This window comes from Diabrotica virgifera, chromosome 1 (assembly GCF_917563875.1).
Source record: "Diabrotica virgifera virgifera chromosome 1, PGI_DIABVI_V3a".
NCBI lineage: Eukaryota > Metazoa > Arthropoda > Insecta > Coleoptera > Chrysomelidae > Diabrotica > Diabrotica virgifera.
Window position 1 is genome coordinate 132,756,110 of NC_065443.1, and position 22,614 is coordinate 132,778,723.

The window sequence follows — 22,614 nt, forward strand, 5'->3', positions numbered from 1 at the left end:
TGAACTAGTATTATGTATTTAGTAAGGTTTAAATGGGTTGAATGCTGAGTATTGCTGAGGGCTTTAACTGAATTACATAGTTTTAATAGTTTACAGTGGAACTTAAATACACCAGATAATTTCTCAGTAATTTGTTTACTTGTGAACTGAAATAACTAAGTTGTACTTACTTGAAAATAATTATTATACCGAATAGATGTTTCAAGTAACCTTTCACAAACACCATTCATAGGTAATAACATAATAGGTAATACACTCACTATTCGAAAACATTTTCGGCATTGACACTAAACAGGATTCTTTAAAACTATCTGTTTACTATCTATCTTCTATCTCTATTTATTTACATGGGACTGTCTATGCTTAAATTTGCGTACCGCACATAGTTGTCAGATTTAAATTTGCCTACCAAAATACATTTTAATTTTTTGGTCAAACGGTTGCATTTAGAAAAAAATGTTATAAGAGTTTTTTGTTCTACATGGTGCCTTCTACCTATACCTTTAAGGAACGCACTATTTTCCGGGAGACCCTGTATGAAAAAAAATCGATTTTCATTTTGTAACTTCAAAGGGCTGTAACTTTTTTTGTGTGCACTATTGTATATAGGTAAGTGAGGTTCAATCAACCTATTTTTGGCCCCAGAATCTGTGGTATAATTTATGACCAATCTTTTCGGGACACCCTGTAGTAGAGGATCCGATATAAGGTCGATTTGCGCCGATCAGTTTAATGGATAAAAATTATTGGATATGTAATTTAGAATGTTAACAATTACAAAAAACAAGGGTTGCCCGATCTAATCTTGTTCTACCTATAATTAATTAATAATTAAAAAATGACAATTCTTTTATGAATTTAAAAAAAATCGGCCAGGGCAGATATTATTTAAGATTTTTTGGATCATTCTAATCAAAAATTTTATTTTGTAATTTTTCTCCAAAGTTGATCGTTTTCGAGTTATAGAAAACTTAAAACTGAAAAAAAAACGAAAGATGATAATTCTCAAGGCTCAAAAACACAAGTAAAAATATCATTTTTGTAATTATCAAGTACATAAATTCAAGATCAAACCTTTTTCTATCAGGCCTCGGTAAGAATTTTAGCTATGTTTTATTCTAAAATATATTTTTTTAATTGTCAATGAAGAAGGTTTCTTATGGGGAGGCGGGCATTAACAACTAAAAAATAATGTTTCAGAATGAAATAGGTCCAAAAGACTTATCAAGAACTGATAGAATAAGGTTTGAACTTGAATTTAGGTACTTCATAATTTCAAAAATGATATTTTATACTTATGTTTTTGAGCCGTAAAAATCGTCATCATTCGTTGTTTTTTCAGTTTTAAATTGTTTATAACTCGAAAACGATCAACTCCAGAGAAAAATTACAAAAGGTCTTTTTTGTGTAGAATGGCTAAAAAACAGAAATAATATCTGCCCGGGTTGAATTTTTTTTCAAATTTATAAAAAAATGTTATTTTTTAATTATTAATTAATTATAATGAGAACAAGATTAGATCGGGCCACCCTGTTTTTGTAATTGTTAACATGCTAAATTACATATCCAATAATTTTTATCCATTAAACAGATCGGTTCAAATCGACCTTATATCGTATCTTAGACTATTATGTTTTAACATTGAACTGACAATAATAGTTTATATCTATTTTAGAACATTCTAAAGTACGATCTTGTTACGAAGAAAAACGCCAAAGAAGCTCACCTCCATGCCGTCAACAACTACCTAGGAAAACCAACAGGTAACTTTACTTTAAACTTTAAATTTAAAATTAAAGTCTTCTTAAATTTGTAATATCTCGAGATTTAATTTACTTTAATTTATTGCGAAACTACTCGGATTTAATTGCCATTATGATTCTCGTATTATATTCGCCGTTACCCGGCTCATGTCGTATCCCTCGTACTCGCATTATAATGACCATCATTAGATGTTCGTTGCATAATATACTATTATCTATCTGGATTCTCTCATAATAAGCGACAATGACATATCTGAATTAGTAAAACGAAGGATACTGCTAGCTAACAAATAATATTATTTTGAGCTAAACAAGCAGCTAAACAGAAATTTAAGTCAAAAAATCCAAAATGTAAGTTAGATATTTAGGCGATTTTAGTGCTTTAATCTCTTTCATGTTTTAAATATTTTCAATTTATAAATGAACCTTCCTCGATTTTTATTGATACCAATTACTTAAAAATCTTAAAGTACAATACTTAATTATTATGTTTTCTGATTACGAACCTATTTGAACTATATTTAGAAAAAAATATCTTAAATTTAATACATATATTATTTTAGGATACCCAAATGAAAATATGATAAGAAAACCAATATGGACCACTTGGCCTAAATATAAACAGCCTGTCGATCAAAACAAAGTAAATGAGTTTGTGAAAAGTATTGTCGACCATAACTTTTTGGGAGGACAGATAGAAATCGATGAGAACTGGGAAGTAAGTAGAAACAAGCATTTTTTAAAAGCAACTCGACTTTTAATTTATATACAGTGCGCAGGAATAAGTGTTAAGTACCCCTTCCTATTAACTTTAATTTTTAGCACATAAACAAAACGCTCGGACAGGTCGATTTTTAAAATAATCATAGTATATTATAGCATCAATGTTTCGAACTTTACGCGGTCCCTCTTCAGTTAACAGGCATAACTTTGCTTGTTTTTAATAGGAAAGCACATCATGTGACACCTCATTTAAAAGCTTTTGAAATACTGATTACAAAAATGTATAATACTTTAATCATGTTTAACAGCGTAGGCGCAAAATTTCGGAAGTATTTTTCGGAAGTAATCCTCAGAAAAGGATAAGTATTTTTGAAAAACTTAAACGCAGAATGAAATATTACATTATTACCGAGGACATAAAATCCCTTAGAATAACCAAAAAGTTTTTTTAGAATGAGACATTTGAAATTAAAAATTACACTAAATTTTCTCTTTTTTTTTTTCACCCCTGCAACTTATTAAAATAAACGTCACAGAAGTTAACAGGGACTTTAGACCCTCGATAATATTGTAGTCTTTCATTCAGCGTTTCAATTTTTCAAAAATACTTATTAGTTTTCCTAGGAGTCGGAAAAAAATGATTACATTTAAAAAGCATTAGAACGGAAATTTTGCGCATACGCTCTTTAAAGTATTAAATTATTATACATTTTTGTAATCAGTATTTGAAAAGCTTTCAAATAAGGTGTCACATGATGTATTTTCCTATTAAAAAAAATAAAAGTTATGCCTGTTAACTGAAGAGGGATCGCGTAAAGTACGAAACATTGATGCTATAATATACTATGATTATTTTAAAAATCGACCTGTCCAAGCGTTTTGCTTACGTGCTAAAAATAAACAAGTTAATGGGAGGGGTAACACTTATTCCAGTACACTGTATATTTTTATTAATGTAGTTCATAATGATAATTGGGGAGAGTTATCAATCACAGAATTGAAGAAGAAATCAAAATGAGTTTGCTACATCTTTTATTGAAGGCGGTTCTTATATTAATCCATACACATCATCAGTTTATCTAAAAGATTGCGATTATTGCAAAATTTTCAAAGAATAATTTACAATAATTTGCAGCTATTCACATGATGGAAGTGTAACTCCTGTTAGTCCCATAACTCAGGAACCGTATATTTAAACGTTTACTGTTTTTTTTTTGCAGAAAAAACAGAACTGAGCTTTTATCTTAAAAAACATTAAAGGTTTAATTCTACGATTCCTAAGCTAAACTTATTTATGCTCCACTTCCATCATATTGATAGCTGTAAGTTATTCTTTGTAATTTTCTCTATGGTTGTAAGTTTTAAGATTGATTTACTTTTAGATGGACTGATAATGTATTTGGACTGATATATGAAACGTTTTCAATACATCATGAAAAGCAAGATCTTTTTGTTTTCTTCTTAAATTTTGTGATGGATAACCCTCCCACAATTATCCTTGTGAACTATATTTTGTATTTCAATTACTAAATCATGTAACAATCTGTTAAAATATTATTTACTTCTGGTTTAAGGTATGCTTTGGGTCCCACGTATTTAACAAGGACAAATTTCCAGATCCAAATGGTTTAATAGATTCCATAAAATCCCAAGGCTTTAAAACTGCCCTGTGGATTAATCCGTTTGTTAACAATGATTGTCAGAATTATTCTAACGAGGGACTTGACAAAGGTATGTTATCAATTTTTCACTTCATTAACACTACACACTAAAATAAATAAAGCAGTAATTAGATCGGTGATAGATTATGGAGCGGAAGTAATGTTTCCGAAAATTGGAAAAAATATGAGAAGCAGGCATGAACCAATAAAGACAAAACAAGTACAATCTAGAAAACTGAGTAACCATGAAATAATAAATAATGTAACTGAAGATAGTAAAATTTATTGAAAAATAAAGACTGAGATGGTTTGGATACACAAAGAAGAGAATAAGACGTACTAATTAGGAAGATAACATACTGGAAAACAGTAACAAATAGACCAAGATGAACACTATAAAAATAAGATAGAAAGACTAACAACTACAGGATATGCCAAAGATTCTCTTCTCCTTTTGGTCACAAGGATTCGCCTGTATAGCCACAGCTCGAAGGATTTAAGTTTTTTCTCCATTGCTTCACTTACCTTTATCTCCAGATTAAGGTTGTAGCTTTCAGAGAGTTTGGCTATGTTGTTGAATGCACTTCTAGCTATCTCTATTCTACATTTTTTACTTCTTGTGAGTGATCCCATTATTCGTTTACTATTGTTTCAAGATAGGTAGACTGTTTTAGTCAGTCCACTGGTGTATTCTGTATAAGCAGTTGGACGTCTCTTATTTTATTTTTGCTGATGATCATAAATTTAGTTTTTAATATATTTACTTGTAATCCAAATCTTTCACTTGCTTCATTTACTTTGTATATTAGCGGATGTTGTTTAGGCTTTCTCCATTTAGGAGTATTCCATGTTTGCAATTTTCCAAGGCTTCAGTAAATACACACACCCAAACTTATATGGAATCACCATGTATTTCAAAGTAATATTTATTTCTTTTGAAAAAACTTGTTATTGTTGCGAAGATTAAAGGTTTTTATTGAAAAAAAAACAAATATACAAGACAATCGGATAGTACAGCCCGGTACGGTATAGATTATTTGCTTGAGTTGCAAGTTGAACGAAAATAAATAAACTAACTTTTGCGTCCAAAAACAAAAATATGCCTCATGTGGGGTTATAGAACTTACAACGAGGAAAGATTATTGGTCTTGTGGAGAAAGTAATGTTCTCAGATGGACATAGCTGCAGAGCTGGGCGCAATACAGGGCGTTCTGTCCAAAACATATGCTAGGTAACAGGAACTAGGAAAGCTCAAAAATAAAGCAAGGGAAAGTCGCCAAAAGTAATAACGGCTCTCCACGATCGTTTAATTTTCCAATCAGCTGGAAGACACCCAACTATTTCTCACCTGCAGCTCCAAAGGCAGCTTTTGGAAGCTACATGTGTAACTGTTTCAGTTGAAAGGATAAGAAGAAGAGTTCGTACCAAGAAGTATACAGCAGGTGACAGTTATGGGTTCCCGAGTTATCCAGGTAGCACTAGATTGATCGCCAAAATTGGTGTCTTCACCACCAAAACTGGAACATTGGGAATTGACAAAATGTGCTATTTTCAAAAACAGTCAGAATTTAATGTAATCAGACGGAAAATCAGATGGCCCACGAAATCGTGTACTTAGAGGTCGAGGAAGACAAGCAAGAGCGAAAACTGTCAGATCTGTTCACAAATGTACAAGGGGAAGTGTAATGTTCTGGAGAGGAACTGTGATCCGTAAAAAAACTCCTTTAATTTTCATCCAATCAACTTTAACTGCTCACAGGTATGTTGATAACCTGTAGTCAGGCTCTGGAGAGGCGCAACAGAAGAAAATTTAATTTTATTTCATGATAATGGACCTCTACATACCATTAGAGTGACTAGAGACATCATTGAAGCAAAAGGTGTCCCTTGTTTGGAGTGGTCTGCTTGCTCACCCGTGCTTAATCCTATAGAGTATTTGTGGGATATGCTTAAAAGAAAAATTAGAGCTCGCCGGGATAATCCACAAAACACCGCACGGCTAGTACAAGCTGCTTTTAAAGGATGGAGCAACCTACCACAACAAAATGTTGATAATTTGATTAGGAACGTGCCCGTGCAAACTGAAGCTTGCATAAGGACTAGAGGTGATAACACTGACTACCACAAAATACAAAAAAAATAAATAAAAACAAGTCAAACATTATTCGTTTTACATTGAAGTTTTGTATGCTATTGACTTTAAAACAACCACTTTCAATTTGTTTGTTAAATACGTCATTGTTTTATTTAATTGTTATGTATTTGCCATTAAATTGCTTTAAAATAATTATTGGTTGACTTCGTGTGTTCGTTGTTTTAAAATCGCCCGAAATAATAAGAAATATCAGGTGATTCCATTTAAGTTTGGGTGTGTGTACTTCTGAATACATTAAATAATATATGTGAAAGTATACATCCTTGTCTAACGCCTTGCTTCCATCTGTTCATCACCAAGATTTGTCCTTATTGTGGCTGATTGGTTCCAATGTAAATTTTATATTGTATGCCGGTTTTTATCATCCATTTGAGCTTTTGTTAGAACATCCATTATTTTTCGGTGTTGAACTGCATCGGTGTTAAAGATGGAAATTGCAAACTGGTGGCAAAATATTCAGGACAGGATAGAGCGGAAAAAGATAGCAGACAAACCAAAAAAATGAAAGAAGTGAAAGAAGTATATTAAAGTGTGTAAATGTATTTTAATTTCCTTAGCTAAGCGCTTTCGACATAAAAGTCATCTTCAGAGCTATCACTTCAAAATGGTTGGGTAAAACCTGTACCATGCCAAAAATTTTATATGTATGTATCGTCCCAGTGGTTGTTCTTATTGTTTTACCATTGAAAAATTAAAAATTAAAACTAGCCGGAGCTTTCATCAGCCGGAGTTGTACAGTGGACCAGAATTAAAAATTTCTTAATGCGATGCAAGAAAATACATTCCTAAGTAGCCGGTTCTTTTTATATATTGACCATTAGCCTGAAGATGACTTTTATGTCGAAAGCGCTTAGCTAAGGAAATTAAAATACATTTACACACTTTAATATACTTCTTTCACTTCTTTCATTCATTTCAAGTGTGTACAAAACCTATCAGTCTTTAAACCAAAAAAACATATTAATTTTTAAGCGATAGCCTAAAGGTTATATGTTAGGACGACTAATTCACCGCTTTAAATGGATTAAAGAGCTCAAGAAATATTGAGCGACCTATACTTTACCAAGAGTCGGTATATACCTACATATATTTTTTTGATATATATATTTTTTATATTTGATGTAGAAAATATAAGAAGAATAATATACAGTAGACTCGCGATGATCCGAGTCTAGAGCCGAGGCTAAAGTTGTAGCTGGTGAGTCACAATTGCGAATATTTATATAAGCTGCTGAGCTCGAGCCGGTATTCCCAGAACTTGGTCACTAACTTATTTCCAAAAATTTCTGTATCGTGCTTTATCTAAAGTTGTTCCTATATTTTAATCAGTCTGACTTGAGCTACCGTTTTGTTTGCTGCCTTTCAGATCGTCAAATTATGTCAAGTTTTTCATAAGATGATTTTTGTGAGTGTAGGATAGCATCTTACTGTGCAATATGAATGGAAAGCGGAAGAGAATAGTTGTATCTTTGGAAACAAAGGTGAATGCAATTCAAAGGTTAGATAAGGGCGAATCAAAAAAGAAGGTTGCTTCAGATTTAGGTGTTGGATAAGTAACTGTTGGAGATTGGAAGCCTAAGCGGAGTGAAATCGAACAGTGGGTCAACAAAACCATGAAAAAAGGACACCATGAACAAACTTCTAAGGAGTTGTTGTGATTTTTACAAATAGGAGGATTGTACAACCTGATAAGTGTTCCAATACTCCAAGCAAAAGCTATGGAATTATACAAGTAGTTTATGTATGGAGGAGAAAACTTTTGTGCTAGTGAGGAATGGACTGTTACATAGTATCGTTAGTTACGCGTTTGTCTATCAGTATAGAACCGAGTTTTTTGTGTATCCGAGGTGGTCACGGTCACAATTACCCGGGATAATCGCGAGTCTACTCTACAAACTGTATCCTCCTCCTCTATCTTTTCTCCTTCGTAAGGATCTAGTGGCGTCATGTAATTTGTTTGATTCTTTCTGTCCAATTATCTCTCTCCTGTGCGTGTTGTTTTGCTTCAGAGAATGAGTAACCAGTCATGTTATTTGTTCGGTCCGACCATCGTAATGGAGAGCTTCCCCTTCAACTATCATTCGTTCCATTTATAGTCCCTCTCTTCTTCTATTTATAGTATGTCCAAAATATCTCAGAATACCTTGATTGATAGTTGTAGTGAGTCTAGTTTTTAAGTTAAATTTCTCCAGTATTGAATTATGTGTACGATGTGCTGTCCATGGTATTCGCAACATTCTACGATAGACCCTCATTTCAAATTAGTCTAGTCGCAATATAGGGGGTCCCGTGGGTACTTTTAGCTCGCCGCGATTTGAGGGTGGTATTATAGGTTTTTTGGGTCGCTGAATCCAATGGAAGTGGTCTGGAAGCCCTAATGTAGTGCGTTTAATGGTTATTAACAAATTATGGTAAAATTAGGTGTTTTTCAGGAATTATTAGAAGCCCTGTAAATAAATTGATAGTGTTAAGGTCTTCTCTGTATAGTACGTTTACTCACGGTTTTTGCTCTAAAAAAACCAATTGGAATGACATGAAATTTGGCATGCACGTAGCTAACATGTCAAACAAAACAAGTGATATTGTGCCGATATGTGCTTTTACCCTGGGGGTGAGTTTCACCTCGTTTCGGGGTAAATCACGACTGGCAGCAATCGATTTAGCGTATAAAAATACTATGAAAAAGACTACAAACTTGCTGTAGATGGCGCATTTCGAGCTTTGCGGCGAATAAATAATTATTTTGTTATTAACAAAATAAGAACATATTTTGAGTAATCGCGACTAGTCGTATTCGATTCAGCGACCAAAAATACACCAGATAAGGCCTTAACACTATCAATTTATTTACAGGACTTCTAATAATTTCTGAAAAAACACCTAATTTTACCATAATTTGTTAATAACAATTAAACGCACCACATTTGGGCTTCCAGACCACCTCCATTGGATTCAGCGACCCCAAAAACCTATAATACTACCATCAAATCGTGGAGAACTAAAAGTGCCCACGGAATCCCCTATGTTGCGATTAGGCTAAATGCCATTATGAGCGTGGAATCGGCTTTTTTGATGGCCAAACTGTATCATATTAGGATTATCTTAGGAAAGAGAAAAATAATACGTATTTTCTTTATTTCTCCTTTACTTTAAATGTCAATTATTTTTTAAATTATTCTTTAATAAATTCATGATTACGACCATCTAGAGGAAATTTTGGACAAAAAGTCTAAAAGTATGTAAAAAACAAGTGCTTGAATCTAATCATTGCGGGTTCCCTCTAAAAATGCTAAGTGTTTAAAATAACGCAAAACAAAAATATCTCTACAGGGCACTTAAAGGTAAAATCATTACACTAATAAAAATTTAGAAACGAAAAGGCTCGAGAACAAATATTCCAGTTAGTTTAATTTTCCCCGAATACGAAATAAATAAGGTTGTTTTAATCGAAAAGGGTTGAATGTTAACGGTAATGTACAAAAGTAATGTGATTTTTAATTCCTTTCAGGTTTAACTGATTCTATTAAGCAATTTTCTAAAAAATACAACGTTTCCTGTTCCGGTTGTTGAATAATTTGCGTATCTTTCTCCATTAACTTGTACAATTAACTTTTATGACCTCCTGGTTTTTTAGGTTTCTCGACTAATTTTATAAAACGCTATAAAATGTTTTACAGGATAAGGGTGTAATATCTGTTTGTCTGTTAGTTATGTCAAGACTACGTAACCACGACAAAAAATATTTAAAAAAAAACGCCAGAAAAAATATAGTTTATACTAGAGCTTGGATTTGTAGAAAAAACCAAAACATATGTTTCATGTAATCTAAAGGTGTTTATACCTAGATATGTGGCTAGTTTAAACTAGCCTCATACTTAGTTTAACATTCCAAATTTTACCCCTTTGTACTAATCATTTTAACCTGACATGACACCTTTAAAGGTGTTACTGATGATGATCCGACTGCACCGAAAACGTTTTGAAGATAGTGAATTATAATCTGTTTGGATAGTTTTTAATATTTAAATAAAAATATACATAAGAAGTTTTCATTGGAAGTTTGTTTAAACTGTGACAGAGTGATCAACTTCTGTGACAAAGTCCAATATATCTGTTATTATAAAATATATGAAAAAAAGTTGTTAATAAAAGTTATAGACACCTTTAATGTATACATTTTAAAATCAGTGAGAAATATACAGGGTCCTCCATAACACGGTGCCAAACCAAAGTTATGTTTTTTTTAAATAGAACACCCTGTATTTTATTCCAAATCTGATTTCTCTACATTTTTCTGATTAAAAAGATATAACACTTGTTTAGGGTTATACTGAGTGTTTCAAAGTTATGAGCATTTTCATCAAAAAATTATGCTGCTTTGATCGCCCTGTATGATTCAAGCAGTATAATATAGACTTATTTTTTTACTGCTGTTGACTGTCAATATTAAAGTAGTTTTGCAAAAACGTACAACTTTTTTGTCACTACACAAATTGTATACAGGGTAAGTCAAAATGCAAATAAAAGATTTTCTTCATATTTTTAAATGTAACACCCTGTATTTTATATTACCATCGAAAAGTTCTTTCATTATACTTGCATATCTCTTAAATATTCCCTATACCTAAAATTATTAGTTTTCGAGATATTTTAGTATTATTTTTGATAACTCATAGATACGTTTATTACAGTAAATTAATTACCCTTAATATTAGAAACCTCCAATCAATTTGTTAATGATAATTAAAACTAGACTGCATTTCATTTTTCTCCAAGTTTATGGTAAATTCTATACAATAACGACAATTTTCTATTTACTGATAAAGTGATATTAATTTTACGCGAAGAAATGGGAACTATAAATTGCTGCAAGTTCTTGTTTAAGGTGGCTTTGAAATAATTGACACAAGAACTGTCAGATGTAAGATTTTAATTATCTGTACGTTTTTATTTTTGTTATTGATTATAATTGTTTGCCATATTGTTATAATTGGTACCTAATAATGAATTTTAGTCGTGAAGAAATGACAGACATGATATGGATTTAGGAGAGTGTTTCAAAAACTCATTAGTTGCCACAAGAATTTATAAGGAACGGTGTCCATAGCGTCAACAACCAAATAAGAGGGTATTTGACAACTTATTAGACACGTTTAATCGTACTGGTTCTGTTTATGAAGCAAAGGAAAAAACAAAAATCATTATTACGCATGAAAATGAAATAAATGTTTTACTGCCTGTTAGAGAAAATCCTCATACAAGTATTCAAAATATTACAAGAGAGCAAGATATAAGTTATGGATCTATCCAAAACATACTCAAGAAAAACGACATGCACCCATATCATATACAATTACATCAGGAACTTGTTGGGGATGATTTCGAACGAAGAGTACAATTTTGTCAATGGTCACAACAACAAATAGTTATGCAGAGAGATTTTTTTGAGTTTGTTCTTTTTTTTTGGAGACGAGGCAACATTCCACAAAAATGGTAGTGTAAACAGACACAATTTTCATTATTATTCCACAACCAATCCGTACTGTGCTCAGACACATAGTCAAACGAGATGGTCCTTAAATGTTTGGGGTGGAAGCATAGGCAATTACGTTATAGGTCCTTTTTTGTTTGAGGTATCGGTAAATGGTGAGGTTCATTTAAATTTTCTAGTGAATCATTTACCTATTCTACTTGAAAATGTACCTTAAACATCCGCCAACATATGTGGTAGCTCCACGACGGAGCCCCTGCTCACCACAACGTACTTGTCAACGGTGAACTCGATGAACTATTTCCTGAAAGATAGATAGGAAGAGATGGGTCAGTTCGCTGGCCACCCAGATCACCAGAATTAAACGAAATTGACTTCTTTTTTTGGGTTATATTAAATACGTAGTGAATAGGACACATCCAACAATAGTTGACGATATGAAAATACGGATTCAAAACGCTTTTTAAAGTGTCACACAACAAATGCTTACAAACATCAGTAGGTCTTTCGAAACGCGTCTCCAGGCTTGTGTAGACGTTATGGAAGGTCATTTTGAACACCTTTTATAACATAAGAAGTACAATCCGACAAGCCAGAGGTGGCGCGTGACCTTGAGCGAAAATACACAGCGACAAATGCAGAATACGAGAAGGTCAGCCGCCAGTTCTCGCTTGTCGCATTGTACGTTGAACATTTTTTTTATTTAATTTAGTTTTTTTAATAAATTTGAATAAATTACAGTATTGTTATTAATAACTAAGTAATACATGCTGTTATCGACAATAAAACTAAAATATCTCGAAAACTAATAACTTTAGGTATAGGGAATATTTAAAAGATATGTAAGTATAGTGATATAACTTTTCGAAAATAATATAAAATACAGGGTGATCCATTTAAACTTATGAAGAAAATCTTGTATTTACATTTTGACTTACCCTGTATACAATTTGTGTAGGTATAAAAAATTGTACATTGTTGCAAAACTACTTTAATATTAATAGTCAAAAGCATTAAAAAAATAAGTTTATATTACACCGTTAGAAACATACAGGGCGATCAAATCAATATGATTTTTTAATAAAAGTGCTCGTAACTTTGAAACACTCAGTATAACCTTCGACAAGTGTTATATTTCTAGAATCAGAAAAATATAGAGAAACTAGATTTTGAATAAAATACAGGGTATTCCATTTAAAAAAACATAACTTTGGTTTGGCACCGTGTTATGGAGGGCCCTGTATATTTCTCACTAGTTTTAAAATGTGTAAATTAAAGGTGTCTATAACTTTTATTCACAACTTTTTTTCATATATTGTATAATAACAGATATATTGGACTTTGTCACAGAAGTTGATCACCCTGTATAGCCAAACCCTGGGATCCCTTTTAATACTCAACCTAACTGATCTGGCAATATTCCTGAAGCGTATAGTGGAACGAAATTTCATCAGACGCTTCAAATCTGCACGAATAACTAGACAAAACTTGAGTCATCAAATCAACAACAAATTAATCTATTCCAGTAAAGAATGAAGTCAAAAAGTTGGATATTTGACGTCATCAAACCCTTTTAAGCGTTCCTTGTTTATTGTGGTAGATGTCCTCCTGTGCTACTTGTTAGTGTCCGCTTAATTGGTTCCCATGCCTTGTTCATATCTACTAATATGTTTGACTCTAAGGGAGTATAATATGTCTTCTTCGTGTTTTAAAAGAGATTCTTTTAAAAGAGATTCTTGTTTAACTGCATAGTAACCTTTTAGATTAACTTTACCTTTATCTTTAAGATTACTTAGATCGGTTTGTTGGCACTGGCCAGCATTAGCATCCATTGAGCATCCCATTAAATGTGAATAATCCAGTAAGTTCATGGTTGCGACCAAAAAACAAAGATTTAAATCTATCTATTTATCTAATCAGCCCTAACCTTTGGATATAGGCCTCCTCTTCCTTCTACCATGTCTCTCTATTTAGGGCAATTTGCATCTATTTTGACCCAGTGTGTTTCTATAGGCCATCTGACCATCGAATCTGTGGCCTTCCCCTTTTTCGTTTGTGGTTCCACAGTCTCCAATGTATAACCGTCTTAGTCCATCTTTCATCCTTCTGTCTTAGGGCCAAACTTCCATTGCTTGCTACTTGGATTGAGAGATCTCAACTGTAGGAAAAAAAAGTTTAAGTACTAATATAAAATCTAAACTGTACTGACTGACTTTTCCAGTACTGCGCACTATGGATTTAAGAGTCGTTTTTAGATCTGCCAGCACTGATCTTATATTTTACTTACGTCTTTACATCTTACCTGTATATTAAATATTCTACAATACTTTCATGTTTTAGGATACTTTGTTAAAGATGTCAATGGTGATACTAGAGCTATTTGGTGGGAAAGTGCTAATGCTCATCAGGTAGATTTTACAAATCCAGATGCCGCCAAATGGTTTTCCGACAAAATCAAAGCACTAGCTGACGATCCTGGCCTAGATGGTTTCAAGTTTGATGCAGGAGAAACAGATTACGCAATACCGGTAAAATATTAACTATCCGCTTATTAGATGCTAAGAGATAAATAGTAAGGCTATAGTAATAAGTAAAATGGCTTTCTGCCTTTCATCTGCATAAGTTGCTTCCACATATTTCTTCTAAGTGTCTAGTCTCTTTTCCATATTTAATAGTAGTTTGCTTTAATTGTCTGCCCAACACCCAACCCTTCTAGGCTTGTATACGTTTGTATAAGCCTGAAGCAACTTTCGTATGCATATTGGATGGATCGTGTTTATGTTGCAATAGCTGTATTTCCGCAGATTATTCTCTTAGCCATATACCCTCAGATTTTGAGAGTTTTGATCTATTTTTCTATCCTTTTGTATTATGTCGTGTTCAAATCTGTGAACTTTGGCCTCTTATACGTCATATCTAAAACCTCATTTGTCATCTATGTTTTTTTTTTTATTTTTAGTAGTTTGACAAATTACTCTTGTAGGTATGTCTTTTCGAACTCTATACACATTTTTCAGCTCCTTGTCCGTTACATCCGTTTGAATAAATTTTTCAGCAGCCTACTGTCGTATTTTGGGTTGACACTATTATTATATCGAATCTTCTTTAACATGAGCCTAATTTTGTCAATCAGTGGGTTGTGGTCTGACATAATATCGGCTCATGGGTATATTTTAACTGATGCTCTGTTGAATCTGTTGTTACGGAATCTTTTATTAATCATAATTTGGATTCTCACCATGCCACCTGGAGTATGTTGAGGTGATTTCCATGTATCTAATCTTGTGTATGGGAGTTTTGCTTCTGGTTAGCAGGGTTTCTGGGTTCTGGTAATGTTGCACCAATACGTTGGACTGATCATCTAAAACGTTGCCATAGGAATTCGATGCAAGAGGCACAATATAGGAATATATGGAAAATTATGGGGGAGATCTATGTCCAGCAGTGGACAAGCGAAAATTGAATTAGGATGATGGGAGTTTTAAGCAAGTGTTAGTAATTGTAAACTCTTCTGTTACAAATTTATCGAATCGGTATCCCCCCTCATTTCTTTCTTCAAGGTCAAACTGTCGTATGACTTCCCTTAACTTATGTCGTCTGGTTTGTCAGCGATAGAAGCATAAAGTACCAGGATATTGTTAGCTGTAATTGGATATACTATATTTTGTAAATAGGGGAGTGCATATAGATTTTCACTTCGGAAAAAATCTAACAAAATAGAACTTTTTGTAATTTCATTAAAAAATCTTGAATAAACAACATATCAAAAAGTTCTACTCGAGAGGTAGGTGCTTCATTTTTTATTAAACAAATGAACTGCGAAATTAGATGTTTTTTTAAATACCTCCGAAGATATAAATTTTAGAAAAAAACTGACTTGACCATTGCAAAATTCAGTAAATTTTCCCAAAAAACCTTGTATAAAGATTTTTCTAAAATTATATCTGTAGCTGATATAATTTTTTATTTTTAACGCTAAAGTCACCCTTCTCACAAACATTGGCGCACTGTAAACTAGCGTACGGCGAAGTGCACGGTTGAGTTATTTTAATGTAATTCTTTAACTAATCGATCAAATGAAATTTTACAAATTGGACATGAAATAAGAATAATTAAGCTATCTTATGGTTATAATAAAAAGAAATAAAACATATGGGCATAAGTACGGTGTGGGCTCAAAATGAGACTTACATGAATTTTGTTTAAAAATGATTTAAAAATGTGTAATACAATTTTTATTATATAACTCTCAATTTTGCACAACTTACCTTTCAAACATCTTACTAAATTATGTTTTAGTCGAAAAAATCTCAAAAATTTAATTCAAATGATACGACCTCTCAAAAAATGTAATTTTTGAAAATTTTATAGTTTTACAGATATAACACCACTTAAGACGGTATTACTCAAGTTTAAACAGATCTATTACAGTTTTGTTGGTGTTTTTTTTAAGATTAGGATGTAGTCTTTAAAATCCACTGAATTATTTTACTTTAGAAATGAAATAAACTATTTCTTTTTAAGAAAATTAAGAAAGATAAAAAAATGTAATACAAAATCCGAAAATTACCAGCTAACAAAATGTTTATACAAAGTGATCAAAACTTTGTTCTGTAAAACTTACCTGAAATACATTTATTAATAAGCTTCAATAATAATACATGTTCAACAAAAAAAATTTTTTTTAGTTCTTATACAGTATGTCTGCGTAACTTGGAACCTATTGATAACTTTTTTATTATAAGGAAAAAAAAGGTATTCTTTATAAAATACTCTGTATCGTATATAATATAAGATGCAACCATCAAATATAAAATTTTATTAATTTTATACGAGTTATGTAAAAAAATATGAATTTCACTCAAGAGTAAAGTACCGTTATAATTCACAATATCGAAAATTGTTATTAAGAAAAGTTGTTTGTAATTAAAACACATGTTTCAGTGTTCAATTACATCCTTCTAATTAAAATATTGTAAATATTAAAGTCACATACTCATAAGAAAAAAACATATTATTTAAATACCTCGTATAAAACTAAAAAAGTTTGATATCTGATGATTGTATCTTAGAGTCTAGACCAGGTAGAGCATTTTATGAAGAATAACTTTTTTTCGTAAAACTGATAATAAAAAGTTTTCCATGTGATACCTAGCTACGCAAACATACTGTATAAGAGCTTCTGTATAAGAATTTTCAAATTCCAATGCCATATTCGGATTCAGCATAACCAAAAATAGAAACATATTTGATCAAAGTAAAATGATGAATTCAAAGATATCTTTAAAATTATTTATACAAAAGAATTGTTATTGTTTAAACAATTAATTAACAATTATCGTACACAAACTCAAAGTTTTTCGTATTTTCGTGTATGTCAGGTGAATTTTTTTTTGTTACATTTTTTCTTCAATCCTATACAGAATCATAAAATGTTTTGTGCTGGTAACAGTTTATTTATTTTTTCTTCGTCAATAAGTTTCTTATTTGAGTATATTATATTTGTTTTAATTTTTGAGGAACTTTATCGACTTCATTAGTTTCAACGGTATACATGTTTCTGCTTCTTTCTGTGGTTCTTTTTTGGAATAAATTCATTGTTCAATAATTCTGATGACGTTGAAACTTTATTTTTGTGGTGGTATACTAAATGAACGCTGGTCTATATTAACATCCATAAAACCTTTTTAGCCACACCAGTTTGATCATGTCGAAGATCAAGAAGAAGTTCCCAATATATTCACCAAAAAATATGTTGAAACTTGTGCGCAGTTTGGAGATCTTATTGAAGTTAGATCTGCATGGAGGTAATGATTTATTAAAACGAAAATAGTCTTAAATATGAAGTATGTATTTTATTAGTATATTTTGATGCTATAAAACTATGTATATTTCATTTTTAGGACACAGAATCTCCCTGTTTTTCTTAGAATGATTGACAAAGATTCTCTTTGGACCATGGATGATGGACTGGAATCTCTTGTAACAACACTTATACAGATGAATCTGAACGGATATCCTTTGTAAGTACAAACCCCTCTCGTATATTAGCAAATGAAACAAGCTATATTATAAACAAGCTGAAAATGCAACATTATCATAACGAAAACTTTGTTTATTTACGTATTTTAATTCATAATATGGAAAAATTGCTATTATGAAAAGTTGTTCAGAATTAAAAATTATGTATTAATGTGCAATTATAATATCATTCTAATTCAAATGTTGTGAATTATAAAAGTACTTTACTCTTGATCGAAATTCATATTTTTTAAATACCTCGTATAAAATTAATAAAATTTGATATGTTATGGTTGCATCATAAATCTTAGACCATGAAGAACTGTTTATGAAGTATAACTTTTCTTCGTCCAATTAAAAATAAAAGAGTTATAAATAAAAATGTTGTTGGTATCCATAATTTGATAAAAATCTTTAAATATTTTCTTTCATTAGAAGGGTGTAATTGCACATATAAGATCATAATTTTTTATTCAGAACAACATTTCATATATTCGGTTCGCTAAACTCAGACACAACTGGCTAGTGATTTTAGTCAATAATTTTGCCAATTCGACAAAAAAATAATTACTAAATAGTTAATAATTACTAAATAATTAGTAATTGTGCCAATTTCGGCAAAATTGGCAAAAAACAAAAAAATTACCTATTAAAATCACTAGCCAGTTGTGTGTGAGTTTAGCGAACCGACTATAATAACAATTTTCATTTCATAACACATGGAACAGTCCATTTATCATTAGGTAGTCCCATGAAAGGGGAGGCCGTATACTCGTACAAACCTTTGTAAAGTTATTAGTAAATTATTGCTTTCAAAATATACGCAAATTGTATTTTTGAACATCTTATTTATTTTATATAATAATTAAATTCACTATCAAATGTCATTGATATTTTATTAACACTTAATTTAAAATTTAGTTTAATTGTTAATAACCTATGCTTTGCTTAACAAATTCAGATTAAAAAAACTAGCCTACTTAATATAAACGATTTCGGCTGACGTTTAGTGTGTCGGCGAAAAAAAAAGGATTGTGACGTCACATTTTAGATTTTGAGGTCGATTATCTCGAAGACGGTTAGAGATAGCGAAATGCCGTTTTCAGATTTGAATTCAGAAGACAGACCTACATAAGAATCCATCAATAAATCTACTCTAAGTATTGCAGTAGCGACGACGCAATAACACACAGACTTTGCGAATTTATAAACGAAAAGTTTTCGTTGAAAATATGCGATGTCGCAACCACCAAAAGTTTCTTCGTTTTCTTTGAGTATTTTTCGATATCATTCTCGACAATTCGTAACAAATTCGTCTGCTAATAAGCCAGTCCGTTAACGAAGGTTTCGGGGCCATGAATATTTCCTTCTACCAATTCCTTCTTTCCATCGATTTGCCCGTTGAGTATTACCTGCAGTATCCACTATCTGCTACCTCTCATTAATATATTTAGGTTTTCTCTTTTTTATCATATTCGTCAAGTCACCTTCTCCTTGATATATTCTGGATAAGATTCAGTAACTCGAGCGCTTTGAGGACCTATTGGGCTGTGAAAAGTAGGTTCTAAAATCAAAAAAAGTTAAGTAAAGTTTTCCATTTTAGTGGGGACTTTCCATTTTTAATTTAATTTTCCATTTCCAACAATCGTTTTTTCCGATTATAGCGCCATTTATCCATAATTCGAAGAAATGTTTTTAATAAAATTATTATTAAACAAATTTGTTAATATTATTATAAATTCTTACTTATTTTTACGTAAGGAGTCCGAATCTGCAATAAAAAATGGGGGTTCCTATTTAAAATTTTAAAGTAACCCCCACCACACCTCCGTGGGGGGTCGTGTTTGGTGCCATTCGATAGATTTTTCAAACCCACTGAATAAGTGTATTTTTCAGTTTTTCGACCTGATGTTCATTTCACGAAATATCGCGGGACTCGTATTTAAAATTTGAAATTTACCCCCCACGCCTCTCCGTGGGGAGTCGTGTTTGGTATCATTCGATAGATTTTTGACAAATATTGAGCACGTATTTTTTAGTTTTTAGATCTATCGTTGATTTCGCGAAATATTCGCTTTTTCCTTGTGAAATTTTGTGACTCACCCATTTCCTTAAGCCCCTCCCAAATCGTCAGATTTTTGAAATATACACTGTTTTGCATGTACTTAACTTACTTTATCTCAATCTGACGATTTCGAGTTTTTCTAAGGATAGATTTTTTTCGGCCCCCCTTAACGAACTATCCTGAGTTTAGAGCTAATATATGGTAGAGGTACATCTTCAGGGTACCAGGTTTCTTTCCATATAATAATCTGACGCGCTCGAGTTACTGCAAAAATCCCCGCTCGGGCTCCCCTACCACTATATGTTTGAAATGCGTTGAACCCATGATATTTTGAGTATTCATCGATTATGACCACATTTCGAAGGTTTCTAATTTATTTAACATATATTAACTTTCATGATCCAGGGTAAGTTTCTATTAAAATTGAAATAATTTTTTTTATTTCTTTCCTATGAGCTGGTCTTATTTGTACCGTCCATTATTTTTAATTTAAAAGCAAAATACAAAATTTAAATTTGTATGTCTTTTATTTGAACATGTTTGAATCTGTTTTCACTCAAAAAGTAAAAGGGGAATAAAAGTGTGCCACTATACTAGAGTTAATTTAACTTAGTGTAATGTTCTCTAGAGTTTTACCGGATATGGTTGGAGGTAATTCTTATAGACAAGCACCAACAGCTGAATTAATAATCCGATGGACACAAGCTAATGCATTAATGCCAGCATTACAGTTTGGATTTCTACCTTGGGATTATCCTAGTGATAAAGTAAGTATTACTAAAGATTGATCTTAATTTTTGTTTAATGTTTAATTAGTTCGGACCATATACCCTGTATTACATATAAAATTTATATGTAATATAATTTACAATACAATATAATTTAATTATAGTTTACACATATTGTTTCAAACAAAATATATAGTAAGTTTGGAAACAAGGTTGTCCAAAAATAAATCAAAAACAGACATTATGATTAATGAGTGAATAATTTTACTTTAAGTTTTAAAATATTTTTTATTTAAAAATTAATTTCAAAATTAAACAGATGCAATTTTCCCATTCCCTCACGCAAAAAAATATTTATTCAGCTATTACAATGTCATGCTTTGACGTTGATTTGTATCAGCCGAAACGAATTATACTCGAAGGATTGTGACCACGATCGGCGGCCATCTTGGCATGTCGTCAGGGGTCAAATTGTCCTCAAATCGTAGTTAGTAGTAGAACAAGGTTTCAATATTATAATACCAGAAACAGATGCAATTTTAATTACAAGGAAGTTGATGGAAAAATACAGGAATCAAGAAACAAACGGGCATGTGGTATTCACTGATCTTGAAAAAGCATCTGATAGAGTTACTCGAGAGATTCTGTGATGGGCAATCAAAAAGATAGAAATAAGTACCCGGTGAATATGTAAAGATTGTGACAGATATGTATGAAGAAAAAATAACAAGTGTTATTAAGGCAAGTGTAGGAGAGACTAAACAAAACTTCCAAGAACACAGAAAAAAGTATGTAGTGAAACTAATAATTCCTGTTACAAAGAAAACCAAATAGCCGTTTCAATTAGAAATAAATCAATAAAACATGACATAATATTTACAAAACCAGATAAAGGTAACATTACTATTGCTATCGACAAACGAGACTATAATAACAAAACAATAGAATTTTTAAATAACCAAAATAGTATAACACTAAACAAAGACCCCACAGAAAAATACCTAAAACAAATTAAACTAGCCATTGAAAATTCAAAATCAATACTAAATCCAACAGAACAGAAATACCTTAATATTATGAACCCACAACCTCCTAAATTATACTCTTTTATTAAACTACACAAACCTGACCACCCAATAAGGCCTGTAGTTTCTTTTTATACAGCTCCGTCATATAAACATTCAAAAAATGTCAGATATTATTACAGAATACACTAAATTTTCACCTATATTCACCGTAAAAAATACACTAGAACTAGTTAATAAAATACAACATTTTCAGTGAGTTCGAATCTCACCAGGGTCAGAAATTTTTCAATTATTATAAGTTATTAAATGAAAATAGTTTCTGTCCTTGTGGGATCGGTATTCACCGAAGGGACCGCAGACGTTCGGATACAATTAGCGTCTCTTTGCAAAGACAATGACGTCGACTTTGCAAAGTAATAAGACACTTAATCAACACACACACTACACATTACTCCCCTGAGTTAGTGATAAGGATAAGTTATACAATTACGTGGCTAAAGGTTCTAGTTCTAAACCAATGCCAGAATCAGAGAAAAAAAAACAACATTTTCAATTGCCCAATAACTCCAGACTAATTTCATTTGACGTAAAAAATCTTTTTCCTAGTGTTCCTCCTAGAGAAACTTTTGTTTTAGTTAAAAATCTTTTAGACCTTAAGATTACAAATCCGATCATTGCATCTGAAATTTTACACCTTCTTGAAATTTGCATAGATCATGACTATTTTGAATTCAATAATCAAATATACACAAACAACAGTGTAGGACTTATTATGGGTAATCCTCTAAGCCCATAGTTATCAGATATATTTATGAACCAACTTGAAACAAAAATTTCTAAACATCCCGTATTTAAACAGTTCTTATATTGGGTGAGATACGTGGATGATATACTAGTATGCTTTACAGGAACTAACAGACAACTTGACCAATTTCTATCATACATTAATTCACTTCATAGTAATATTGAGTTTACAATA

At 31.7% G+C, this 22,614-nt stretch overlaps 1 protein-coding gene across 1 annotated transcript in view; it reads left to right on the plus strand.

Moving 5' to 3' along the window:
• The window catches only part of LOC114327014 (myogenesis-regulating glycosidase), a 53,222-nt gene that overhangs the window by 15,399 nt on the left and 15,209 nt on the right, over window positions 1–22,614 (plus strand). The window contains exons 4-10 of the mRNA XM_028275508.2: window positions 1,676–1,763; window positions 2,327–2,481; window positions 4,061–4,217; window positions 14,134–14,321; window positions 17,485–17,600; window positions 17,697–17,816; window positions 20,508–20,646. Of these exons, the coding sequence (XP_028131309.1) occupies window positions 1,676–1,763; window positions 2,327–2,481; window positions 4,061–4,217; window positions 14,134–14,321; window positions 17,485–17,600; window positions 17,697–17,816; window positions 20,508–20,646 (963 nt within the window). The remainder of the gene's footprint in view (window positions 1–1,675; window positions 1,764–2,326; window positions 2,482–4,060; window positions 4,218–14,133; window positions 14,322–17,484; window positions 17,601–17,696; window positions 17,817–20,507; window positions 20,647–22,614) is intronic.